General features: G+C 36.9%; 1 protein-coding gene across 3 annotated transcripts in view; it reads right to left on the reverse strand.

The window, feature by feature from the left end:
- LMLN (leishmanolysin like peptidase) overlaps positions 1–13,178 on the reverse strand; it is an 85,353-nt gene that overhangs the window by 62,542 nt on the left and 9,633 nt on the right. For all 3 annotated transcript variants that reach the window (XM_043594425.1, XM_043594426.1, XM_043594427.1), the window contains exons 2-5: positions 6,516–6,613; positions 5,196–5,226; positions 3,986–4,068; positions 3,080–3,194 (exon numbers count right to left, since the gene is read on the reverse strand). In XM_043594425.1, the coding sequence (XP_043450360.1) occupies positions 3,080–3,194; positions 3,986–4,068; positions 5,196–5,226; positions 6,516–6,613 (327 nt within the window). The remainder of the gene's footprint in view (positions 1–3,079; positions 3,195–3,985; positions 4,069–5,195; positions 5,227–6,515; positions 6,614–13,178) is intronic.

Here is a 13,178-nt window from a genome sequence, read left to right on the forward strand (position 1 = left end):
AAATAAAAAAAATCAGTGAATTGGGGGGTTTTCTTAGGTGCAAGTGATGCTTATAAAGAGAAGGAAAAAAATCCCCATTTTCTTACATTGTCTACTCTTATTTCTCTAACACATCTATTTATAATTACTTTAACCTATTAAAGTTGATGTTACATAAAGTTATGATCTTTAGGGGTGCCTGTATGACTCAGTCAGTTAAGCATCTGACTTTAGCTCAGGTCGTGATCTTAGGGTTCATGAGTTTGAGCCCAGCACTGGGCTCTCTGATGTTAGCACAGAGCCTGCTTCAGATTCTGTCTCCCTCTCTCTCTGTCCCTGCCCTGCTTACTGTCTCTCTCAAAATAAATAAATAAACTTGAAAAAATTCTTTAAAAACAAAAAATTGTGATTTTTAAGCATTCTTTTCCATGATCACTCATCCATTAAAAAAAAAAAAAAATCACAGGCTCTGTGCTGATGGCTCAGAGCCTGGAGCCTGCTTCTGATTCCGTGTTTCCCTCTCTGCCCCTCCTCTGCTCATGTTCTGTCTCTCTCAAAAATAAACTAAATTTTTTTTTTTATTTTTTTTTTTAACGTTTATTTTTGAGACAGAGAGAGACAGAGCATGAACGGGGGAGGGGCAGAGAGAGAGGGAGACACAGAATCGGAAACAGGCTCCAGGCTCTGAGCCATCAGCCCAGAGCCCGACGCGGGGCTCGAACTCACGGACCACGAGATTGTGACCTGAGCTGAAGTCGGATGCTTAACCGACTGAGCCACCCAGGCGCCCCAAAAATAAACTAAATTAAAAAAAAATTTTTTTTTTTTAATCAGGCTCTCCCCCCCACCACCCCCAAGTAGATAAGTAGCAGAATTTGGAAAAGCCAAGAGAATTAAAAACAAACAAAAATACCTTAGAAAAAAAGCAAAGAAATGTGTCTTAAAATGTCTCTAAATTTCTTGGGAAAAAAGCTGGATATGTAATTAAGAAGTTGTTTTAATTTTCAAACATGTCCCTAAAACATTTTATACTCAAGAAATTTGAGAAAAGAAATGAAAGCTGAATAAGTTAGTTGTATTAGTGCCAAAATACAGGGGTCCAAAAAGCCTTACTGAGCTTCAAAAAACTTAATAAAAATTACAAAGTAAACTTCAGTTAAACATATGCTTAATTTTGGTTACTAGGTAAATGTTCAGTAACACATTCATTTCTGGAAGTAGCTAGAGAACACAGTTCAACAGAGAAAAACAGCTATAGCAATAATCATATTTTCATACTAACTTCAAAAAAAATTTTCTTTCAACGTTTACTTTTTGAGAGAAAGAGAGACAGAGCATGAGTGGGGGAGGGGCACAGAGAGAGGGAGACACAGAATCCGAAGCAGGCTCCAAGCTCTGAGCTGTTAGCACAGAGCCCCATGCGGGGCTCGAACTCATAGACTGTGAGATCATGACCTGAGTCGAAGTTGGATGCCCAACTGACTGAGCCATTCAGGCACCACAAATGTTTATTTATTTTTGAGAGAGAAAGAGAGAGAGCGTTGAGTGGAGAGGGGCAGGGAGAGAGGGAGACACAGAATCTGAAGCAGGCTCCAGGCTCTGAGCTGTCAGCACAGAGCCTGACAAGGGGCTCGAACTCACAAACCATGAGATCGTGACCTGAGCCAAAGTCAGATGCTTAACTGACTGAGCACCCAGGCACCCAATAATCATATTTTCAAATGCATATGTATAATAAATTGGTTTTCTTGTATACACATTTAAATTTTTTATCTTCATTCTGATAAGTAATATGTTTAATATGAAAAATCAGATTATGAAAATATATAATTCTTCAAAGAAAAGCCCCAAACAATCCAATTCATAAAGAAAACCATTAATATTTTAGTATGTTTCCAGATTCTTTAGTTCTTTTATTTTTTAATATATATGTACATACACTTTGTTTTTAATGTTTTTATTTCAGTTTTACTGTGTTAAATTGACTATAATTCTTTTCTTTTTTTTTTTAATTTAATTTAATTTATTTATTTTTATTTATTTATTTTTTTAATGTTTATTTATTTTTGAGACAGAGAGAGACAGAGCATGAACGGGGGAGGGGCAGAGAGAGAGGGAGACACAGAATCGGAAACAGGCTCCAGGCTCCCAGCCGTCAGCCCGGAGCCCGACCCGGGGCTCGAACTCACGGACCGCGAGATAGTGACCTGAGCCGAAGTCGGACGCTCAACCGACTGCGCCACCCAGGCGCCCCTAAATTGACTATAATTCTTAAATAAAATAGGCTAACTACACATACTGACTTATAACATTTTTTTCCATTTAAGAGCATAAATATCTTTCCAAGTCTACAGAGATCTACTTCATTCTTTAAGAGTTGCATAGTACTCCATTACAGAATTATACCATAATTTAATACCAATATAGGCATATTTATAATTTTGTAAAGAATATCTTTGAATATACATTGCACAGTTATAAGTATTTTTATGGAACATGTTTCCGAATTGGGTTGAAGCATATCATACATATTTTTTATTTTAAGAGCTAATGTCGAATTGCCCTGCAAAAATACTAAGGTATATACCTCCTAGATGATATTTTGGAAGACAGGGGCACCTGGGTGGCTCAGTCAGTTAAGCATCCGACTCTGGTTTCAGCTCAGGTCATGATCTCATGGTTCATGGGCTGGAGCCCCTCATGGGGCTCTGTGCTGACAGTGTGGAGCCTGCTTGGGATTCTTTCTCTCTCCCTCTCTTTCTGCCCCTCCCCTGCTTGCACTCTGTCTCTCAAAATAAATAAACTTAAAAAAAAAAAAAAGATATTTTGGAAGACAAAGACAAAGTTCTAAGCTGAAATGATTCAGCAGTCCCAGAGATAAGATGAACGGAAAAAAGAAAAAAAAATTAAAGAAGATATTATCAAATTAATAGGAAAACCAATGAAAGAATAAAATCAGCTAACTAAAATACTTTTGGTAATGAAGAATAAAGCTTTCAAACTTAAGTCTATAAAAATTTCTTGGTGACACAGATTGAAAATCTCCATTTCTCAGTTCATCCTAAAGAGTAAAAACATTGCTAGGAGTAGATTTGATTACCTGGAGGTGTTCCTCAGGCACTATAACTGGGCCGCATTTTGTATGCTCTGCAAATTCCCCAGTACAGTATCTATGGGGATCATTTTCCTTCTGGTGTTGGTTTGTTGCACGTTGTCTTTAGTTCATTTGTACATCAAAATTTAATTACAAAAAAAAAAAAAAAAAAAGAAGTTCACAGCAGTTAAAAACATTGTAAAAAGCCTAGCTGCAAGATTAGTTTATTAATAAGGATTACTATTTTAGTTAGAAAAGTGGACTAAGAAAGAATTTGGGTTCCATGGGAAATCCTCCTAGCCTGGGTTTTCAGACCCCCAAATACTTCATAAGCTAATACTATAGACACATGAGGGAACAAAGAGATCTGGCAAACAGGGGACAACTACACCTTAGGATAAGATCCAGCAGATCATAAAAGAAAATCAAGAAAAGAGGGGTGCCTGGCTGGCTTAGTTGGTGGAGCATGCAACTCGATCTCAAGGTTTTGAGTTCAAGCCCTATGTTGCAAGATTTCTTAAAAATAAAAAAATCTTGGGGCCCCTAGGTGGCTCAGTTGGTTATGTGTCTGACCCTGGATTTCAGCTTAGGTCATGATCTCATGGTTTGTGGGTCTGACCCTTCATCTGGCTCCACACTGACAGCACGGAGTCTGCTTGGGATTCTCTCTCTCCCTATCTTTCTGGCCTTCCCTTGCTCATTCTCTCTCTCTCAAAATAAAAAAAAATCAGGGAAAGAATGATTACCTAACAGGTGCTTTATTATTCCTTTTAAATACCGTGCAGTTTGGTCTCTAAGGACAAACATAATAAAATATTCTAGTATGAGTTTCATAATTTGCCATACTGGTAGAATGGGGAGGTCAGAGTACTAAACAACTGAAGAAAATGACATGTACTTAATGTGACATACCTGCTAAGTAAGATAGTGCCCGCAGGTCTACGAACCTGAAAAGTCTTCTCCAAATAAGAAATAGCTTGTGGAAAAAGTTTGTTCTAAATAAAAGTTGGGAAAAAAAGTCAGAGTTATAGTTAAAGGACAAATTATATTTAAAACAAGTATAGGATAGGATATTAACGACTGAGGGGAAAAAAGAGAAAAACCTTACAATTCTGGAATACTGATTTAGTCAAAGGTTGCGTAGTAAGGGGCAGGGGAGAGAATGAGTCTAGGAGCAAAGGAATTTCCTTATTTTCTAGTTGAGTTTGGGGAGAGAACACTAAGTGAAAAATTCCTTCCCAATCTCTACTTAAGTAGAATTAGAAAATATAAATCTTAATTATTAACCTAAATTACTTCAAATCTGAGACTGATTAGGTGATTCTAACAGTAAGGAATTTATGTTAGGAAAATCTTATGTTTAGAAGATCAATTTCAATCTCACCAATTTCTGTGGCCCATAAGGAATCGGCTTAATGTGTACGTGTGACTCTGTAACAGTTAAGAAACTGTGGAGACAGTTTCTTAAGAAGACAACTTTAGCATATCTAAAGACAACTTTAGCATATCATATAATCAGATAAACCCATCTTCAGGAGAATGAGTATTTCCACCAAGAAAATGGTGTTCTCAACGTATTTCAAAAAAAATTTTTTTCAACCTAGGTTCAGCATGTTCTCCTCCCAAAACATAATAGAACAAGTAAGAAAACAAGAAGACTGATTTATTATCAAATTATAAAATAAGAAGACTAGTTCAGCATCAAATAAGGACAAAACTTTGATGAGGGGTGCCTGGGTGGCTTAGTTGGTTAAGCATCTGACTTCCGCTCAGGTCATGAGCTCACAGTTTGTGAGTTCAAGCCCCACACTGGGCTCTGTGCTGACAGCTCAGAGCCTGGAGTCTGCTTCAGTTTCTATGTCTCCCTCTCTCTCTCCCCATCCCCTGCTCATGCTTTGTCTTTTTCTCTCAAAAATAAATAAAACATTAAAAAAATGAAAAAAGTTTTGATGAGTGCATCATAAAGATGCCTTTGAAGAAATGATAAATACATTCATTACCAACACTTTTTATTCATTCACAAAACAGAAATGAATAAATTTATTTTTTAAGTACAATTTATATACAATAAAATGCACCCATTTTAAGTATCAAATTCAAGTCATGAGTATTTATTACATACCTTTACAAGGTATCTTTTCTCAGGGAGCAACCTGAAAATGAAGACATGAAACATTAAGAATTGCCATGCTGGAGCACAGCACTGTCTCATTTGTTTAGAATATACCTAGCAGGGGCCCCAAGGAATGCTTTGTGGAAGGATCTAGTATCAGTCCCCCAAAATCTCAATTTACCTCAATAAGCATTTGAATTAACTCTGTAATTCAAATTCTTTAACTACACAACACTAGGCATGATCATGTTATCTCATTCATTTGGGAAATTAAGGATAAGGAAAGACATCAAATACTCCTCATAGCTCTTCATACACTATTACAGATTCATAACTTACGTGTTTTCTGGACCTCTCTTACGCTAAATGAAAAATTACACCATCATTCCTCTGGCTAATAATTTTGTAAATGTTCTTATGGCATATATCAGTTCTTCCTTTTATTTTTCCTCCAAGTACTCATGAGGAGTTCCTTATTTTATTTATTTATTTATTTATTTATTTATTTATTTATTTATTTATTTTTACTTTATTAATTTTTTAATTTATATCCAAGTTAGTTAGCATATAGTGCAACAATGATTTCAGGACTAGACTCCTTAATGTCCCTTACCCATTTAGCCCATCCCCCCTCCCACAACCCCTCCAGCAACCCTCTATTTGCTCTCTATATTTAAGAGGCCCCTGTTTTTATATTATTTTTGCTTCCCTTCCCTTATGTTCATCTGTTTTGCATCTTAAAGTCCTCATATGAGTGAAGTCACATGACACTTGTCTTTCTCTGACTAATTTCGCTTAGCATAATACCCTCTAGTTCCAACCATGTAGTTGTAAATGGCAAGATTTCATTCTGCTTGATTGCTGAGTTATACTCCATTGTATATATATACCACATCTTCTTTATCTGTTCATCTGTTGATCGACACTTGGGCTCTTCCCATACTTTGGCTATTGTTGATAGTGCTGCTATAAACATTGGGGTGCATGTGCCCCTTTGAAACAGCACACCTGTATCCCTTGGATAAATACCTAGTGCAATTGCTGGGTCATAGCATAGTTCAGTTTTTAATTTTTTGAGGAAGAGGAGCCTTCTATGTGTGTACTGACCACATCCAAGGAGATCCACATCTGTTCTGTTTAAATTATTCATAACATACAGATTTTAATCATATCCCATGGCCTTTATCTTTTCAGACTAAAAAGCATTTTTAGCTTAATTCCATCTTGAAGGTGCATTAGCATATAGCTCCATCTATGGATCTTCTGGATGAAAATATCTTTAATAGTTTGATTCTTAGTTTTAAAAAGACAAAATAATGGCGTACTTACTCATCAATACTTTTATCATACACAGTCTTGATTCTTAAATGTTCATCAACATCTCTTTTTACAACATGATTTGCCTTAAGATGAACCTTATTTATGACCTGAAAAAAGAACATATGTGAAAAATTTTTAAAAAGGTATTGTATAGATTAGCCAATTGAGATTCTCACTTAAAATTAATTAACTAAATTTCAAGTGTAATACCCAGAAAAATAAAAGAATAAATAAAGAGATATTTCGTGTTCATGGATAGGAAGAATCAATAATGTCAGGATGTCCGTTCTTCCCAATTTGATCTATATAGATTCAATGCAATCCAAATCAGAATCTGAGCAAGTTATATTGTGGAAATCAACAATCTGATTCTAAAGTTTATAAGGAGAAGCATAAGACCCAAAATAACACAATGTTGAAGGAAAAGAACAAAGTTGGAAGACTAATATAATCTGACTTGAAGATTTACTATAAAGCTACAGTAATCAGACATGTGGTACTGACAATAGAGAAGACAAATATTTACTGTAGCATTATTTAATATAGCCAAGATATGGTGCAGTGGCACAGGAGCAGGCCAAGATCAGTTGGCAGGCCACAGAGTGAGCATGGTGTTCTTGGCACTGTGCTTGGTGTTATTGCTCCTGGCCAGGGACTTAGCAGTCTCTCTGGACTCTTTTGAATTCTGAGTCTGGCCAACCTTCAGAATTCAGAACACCAAACTGCAACCAGTATAAATTACCAGGATGTCCCAGAGACTTTAGCCCTATGTGTGGAAGCAACATGCCCACTCATCCCAAAGAATGTAGTCTGTGCATGAAAATCAGGGAAGATGGTCATGATACTAAAATAATCCAGAGTGGGCCATGTTGATGGAGCAGTTTATAGAAGAGAACTTGGAGAAACCATCTTCAACAGTATGCTAGATGAATTCCATCTCCCCTTTTTCTCTTTCCTATGTTCCTTTGTATGGGATTTATTAGCCCGCATTTTCTGACAGGAGGTGTGGAAGATAGCTATGTGCAGTGACAGATAATTAAAGCAAACACAAAAAAATCCTTGTTTCTTGCCTTTGCCCCCTGAATTTAACTTACTGCCCAGGTGAGTTGTGCATTGCTTTATTTAGTTGGGATAAAATCAGCATTGTATTCAAGTAAAAAAAAAAAAATACCCAAGATATGGAAGCAGCCCAAGTGTCCACCAACAGATGAATAGATAAATAAGATGTGGTATTACACAATGGAATACAACTCAGTCATAAAAAAAGAATTAAATCTTGCCATTCATGACAACATGGAGAGACCTAGAGGGTGTTATGCTAAGTGAAATGAGTCAGACAGAGAAAGACAACATGATTTTACTTATATGTGGAATCTAAAAAAAAACAAAAAAAAACACATACTCATAAATACAGAGAACTGGTAGTTGCCAGAGGAGAGGGAGATGGGCAAAATAGGTGAAGGGGATAAAGAGATACAAAGTTCCAGTCATAAAATATACAAGTCACAGGGATGAAAAGCACAGCACAGGGAATATAGTCAATAATACTGTAATAACATTGTATAGTGACAGAGGGTAACTACACTCATTTTGGTGAGCATTTTGTAATGTATGTAATTGTCAAGTCACTATGTTGTACACTGAAGACTAGTATTATACATCAACTGTCTTTGAATTAAAATTTTTTTAAAAGGAAAAAAAAATAGGGTGCCTGGGTGACTCAGTTGGTTAAGCGTCTGACTTCAGCTCAGGTCATGATCTCACAGTTTGTGAGTTCAGTGCTGACAGCTCAGAGCCTGGAGCCTGTTTCATATTCTGTGTTTCCCTCTCTCTCTGCCCCTCCCCTGCTCACGCTCTGTCTGTCTGTCTGTCTCTCTCTCTCTCAAAAATAAACATTAAAAAAAAATTTTTTTAAAAAAGGAAAAAAATAGACCAATAGATCAATGGAACAGAAAAGAGAGCCCACAAATAGGCCCACATGAATAGAGTCAATTGATATTTGACAAAGGAGCAAAGGTAATATAATGGAGCAAGTCAGTCTTTTCAACAAATGGTACTGAACAAGTAGACATCCACATTAAAAAAAAAAAAAAAAGAGTAAGAATCTGTGGGACCTGGATGGCTCAGTTGTTAAGTGTCCAACTCCTGATTTCAGTTAGGGTCATGATCTCCTGTTTGGTGAGATCTAGCCCCCATCAGGCTACATGCTGACAGCACGGGGTATGCTTGGGATTCTCACTCTCCCTCTGTCTCTGCTCCTCCCCTGCACATGCAATGCGCTTGCTCTTTCTCAAAAATAAAAAAATTTTTGAAACTAAAAAAAGACTTTATATTCTTCACAAAAATTAATTCAAGATGAATTAGACACCTAAATGTAAAATGCAAAACTACAGGGGTGCCTGGCTGGCTCAGTTGGTGGAGCATATGACTCTTGATCTCAGGGTTTTAAGTTCAAGTCCCATGTTGGGTACAGAAATTACTTAAAAATAAAATCTTTAAGGGGCACCTGGGTGGCTCAGTTGGTTGAGCGTCCAACTTCGGCTCAGGTCATGATCTCATGGTTCATGGGTTCGAGCCCCACATCAGGCTCTCTGTGCTGTCAGCTGGAGCCTGGAGCCTGCTTCAGATTCTGTGTCTCCCTCTCTCTTTGTCCCTCTCCTGCTTGTGCTCTCTCTCCCTCTCAAAAATAAACATTAAAAACAATTAAAATAATAATAATAATAAAATAAAATCTTTATTAAAAAATAAAATGCAAAACTATAAAACTCTTAGAAGATACCATAAGAGAAAACATAGACGAAACATAGTTTGATAATGGCTTTTTAGATACATCACTAAAGGAATGATCCAAGAAAGAAATAATTGATGTATTCAACTTTATTAAAACTAAAAACTTACACTCTATGAAAGATAACATAAAGAGAATAAGAAGACAAGCCACAGAAAATATTTGCAAAAGACACATTTGATAAACGACTATTACACAAAATATACAAAGAACTTAACATTAAGAACACGAACAGCTCAATTAAAAAATGGGCAAAAGAGGGGTGTCTGGCCGGCTCAGTCAGTAGAGCAGAGCACGTGACTCTTGCCCTCAGGGTCATGAGTTTGAGCCCCACATTGGGCATAGAGATTACTTAAGAAAAATACACAAAAGATCTGGACACTTCAGAAAAGATATACAGATGGCAAACATTCGTATGAAAAGATGCTCCATATTATGTCATCAGGGGAATGCAAATTAAAACAATAATGAAATACTACTACACATCTACTAGAATGACCACAGAACAACCTCAAATGCTGACAAGGATGTGGAGCAACAGGAACTCTCTCATTCATTGTTGGTGGGAATGCAAAATGGTACAGCCAATTTGGAAGACAGTTCGGCAGTTTCTTACAAAATGAAACACACTCTTACCATTACAACTGAGCAACTGAGCTCTTTGGTATTTACTCAAATGAGTTAAAAACTATGTACAAAATGTCTGTACACAGAAAACCTGTACACAGATTTTTTTAAATATTTATTTTTGGGAGAGCACAAGTGGGAAAGGGGCAGACAGAGGGGAACAGAGGATCTGAAGCAGGCTCTGTGCTGACAGGCTGACAGCAGCAAGCCTGATGTGGGGCTTGAGCTCACAAACCACAAGATCATGATATGAGCCAAAGTCAGACGCTCAGCTGAGCCACTCAGGTGCCCCTGTACACAGATTTTTATAGCAGCTTTATTCATAACTGCTACAACTTAGAAGTAGCCAAAATGTCCCCCAGTATGCTAACAGATAAACTGTGGTACATCCAAATGATGGAATATTATTTAGAGCTAAAAAGATGAAATATTAAGCTATGAAAAGACATAGAAAAACCTTGAGTACATAATACTAAGTGAAAGAAGCCAATCTGAAAAAGTGACATACTGTATGATTCCAACTATATGACATTCTGGAAAAGGGAAAACTATGGACACAGTAAAAAGATCAGCATTTGCCAGGAGGTAAGGGTGGGAAAAGATATGAATAGATAAAGCACAGAGGATTTTTAGTGCAGTATAAATACCCTGTATGATACTATAACAATGGGTACATTTCATTATACATTTATCCAAACCCATGGAATGTAACCCATCAAGAGTGAATCATAATGTGAACTATGAATTCTGATTATAATGTGCCAATACAGGTTCATCAATTATAACAAAAGTACCACTCTGGTTAGGGATGTTGATAATGGGGGAGACTATGCATGTGAAGGGGAACAGGGTATTTGGGAAATCTCTGTACCTTCTTATCAGTTCTGCAAAACTAAATCTGCTCTAAAAAGTAGTATTTAATTAAAAAAAAAAAAAAAAAAAAAGGAGACCAGAGACAATGGAATAAAGAGTTAAGTGCTGAAGAAAGTCAATATCTAATGAGACTACCCTTCTAAAATGAAGAGGATATAAACATATTTCAGATTAATAAAAATTAAGAGAATTTACCATCAGCACTACATTCATTTCCTGCACTACAGGAAATTCTAAAGGAAGTTCTTCATGGTCATGGAAATGACACTAGATGGTACCCTGGATCTTGTATTAGTTCAGGCTGCTATAATAGAATACCATAAACTGGGTGGTATTATAAACATCAGGAATACATTTCTCAGTTGTGGAGACTAGTAAGTCCAAGATCAAAGTGTATAAAGATTGGGTACCTGGTGAGGGCCCCCTTCTTGTTTCATAAGACCATATTCTTTCTGTGTCCTTTGGCACAAGTGGCAAAGGAGCCCTCTGGGGTCTCTTTCATAAGAGTATTAATTCCATTCATTATGGCTCTGCTCCCATGACCTAATCACCTACCAAAGATCCCACCTCCAAATCATCACTTTGGGAGTTAGGATTTCAACATATAAATTTTGGAGGGGGCACAAACATTCTCTTTTGCTTGTCTGGGAACCTGAATGGTAATCAGTTACCTACAATGATATAAAATTTCCCTAAGTGATAAGGTAGGCTCATTATGCCTGAAGTATTAATAGAAATAATATAGTTTATGCTGCACAGCTGTTTATTCCTCAGAATCTGGAATTTTAGTGACTAAAATTGTGCCTACATAACCAATCTCATATAAAAACCCTGGACACCTGGGGTCAGATGAGCTTCACATTTTGTGCTTGTTACAAGTTACAGCTAAAGGAATTAAGCATGTCCTATATGACTCCTCTAGGAGAGAACTCTTGTAAGCTTGTGCCTGGTTTCCTCCAGTCTTTGCTTCATGAGCCTTTTTGCTGATTATGCTTTGTATCCTTTCACTGTAATAAATCTTAGCTGTGAGTACAACTATATACTGAGTCCTGTGAGTCCTCTGGCAAATCACTAAACCTTGAGGTGGTCTTAGAGACTCTCAACACAATTGTACACACATTTCATTTCTTTAAAGACATTAACTCCTTAAAGCTAAAATTATAAAATTGTAATTGTGATATTTATAATATATGCAGAGGTAATATATATTACAACAATAGCAAAATAGTGGAATCTAACACAGAAAACAAATGAATAAACCATGAGCAGAATCAGACATAGAAATACAGAAAACAAACTGACGGTTGCCACAGGGAAAGTGGGTGAAGGGATTGGTAAAATGGGTGAAGGAGAGTAGAAGATACAGGTTTCCAGTTATAGAATCTATAAGTCACAGGAATAAAAGGTACAACATAGGAAATCTAGTCAGTGGTATTCTAGTAACGCTGTATGGGGACAGATGGTAGCTATGCTTGTGGTGAGCTCAGTATAAGGTATAAGCCTGTTGAATCACACCTGAAACTAATATAACATTGTGTCAACTATCTATATTTAAATTAAAAGGGGCCACTTGGCTGACTCAGTAGAGCATGCGATTCTTTTTTTGTTTTGTTTTTAATTTATTTTTAAATTTAAATCCAAGTTAGTTAACATACAGTGTAATAATGATTTCAGGGAGCATGTGACTCTTTAAAAAAAATTTTTTTTAATGTTTATTTTTGACAGAGAAAGAGAGAGCGCGAGCAAATGTGCACATGAGTTGGGGAGGGGCAGAGAGAGAGGAAGACCCAGAATCCAAAGCAGGCTCCAGGCTCTGAGCTGTCGGCACAGAGCCCGACAAGGGGCCCAAACTCACAAACCGTGAGATCATGACCTGAGCTGAAGTTGGATGCCCAACCGACTGAGCCACCCAGGCACCCCAAGGAGGATGTGATTCTTGATCACAGGGTTGTGAGTTCAAGCCCCATGTTGGGCATAGGGATTACTTAAAAATAAAAATCTTAAAAAAAAAAAAATAGCAAAATGATCAGGGTGTAAAGGAAACTATAGTGTTAAAAAGTTCCTATATTTAACATGAATATTATCATAAATACAAGATACATATTGTAATCATTTAGCACAAATACTCAAAAATAGATCACATTTTATTGTAGGTTAATTACACCTCAATTTAAAAAGTAAAGCAAAGTGGAGCACCTGGGTGGCTCAGTTGGTTGAGCATCTGACTCCTGAATTTGTCTCAGGTTATGATCTCATGGGTTCACGGGATTGAGCCCTGTCTCAGCTCTGCACTGATAGCATGGAGCCTGCTTGGGATTTTCTCACTCTTGCATGCACTCTCTTTCTCTCTCCTCTCCCACTCACATGCACTCTCTCTCAAAATA

Source organism: Prionailurus bengalensis, chromosome C2 (genome assembly GCF_016509475.1).
Source record: "Prionailurus bengalensis isolate Pbe53 chromosome C2, Fcat_Pben_1.1_paternal_pri, whole genome shotgun sequence".
NCBI classification, from domain to species: domain Eukaryota; kingdom Metazoa; phylum Chordata; class Mammalia; order Carnivora; family Felidae; genus Prionailurus; species Prionailurus bengalensis.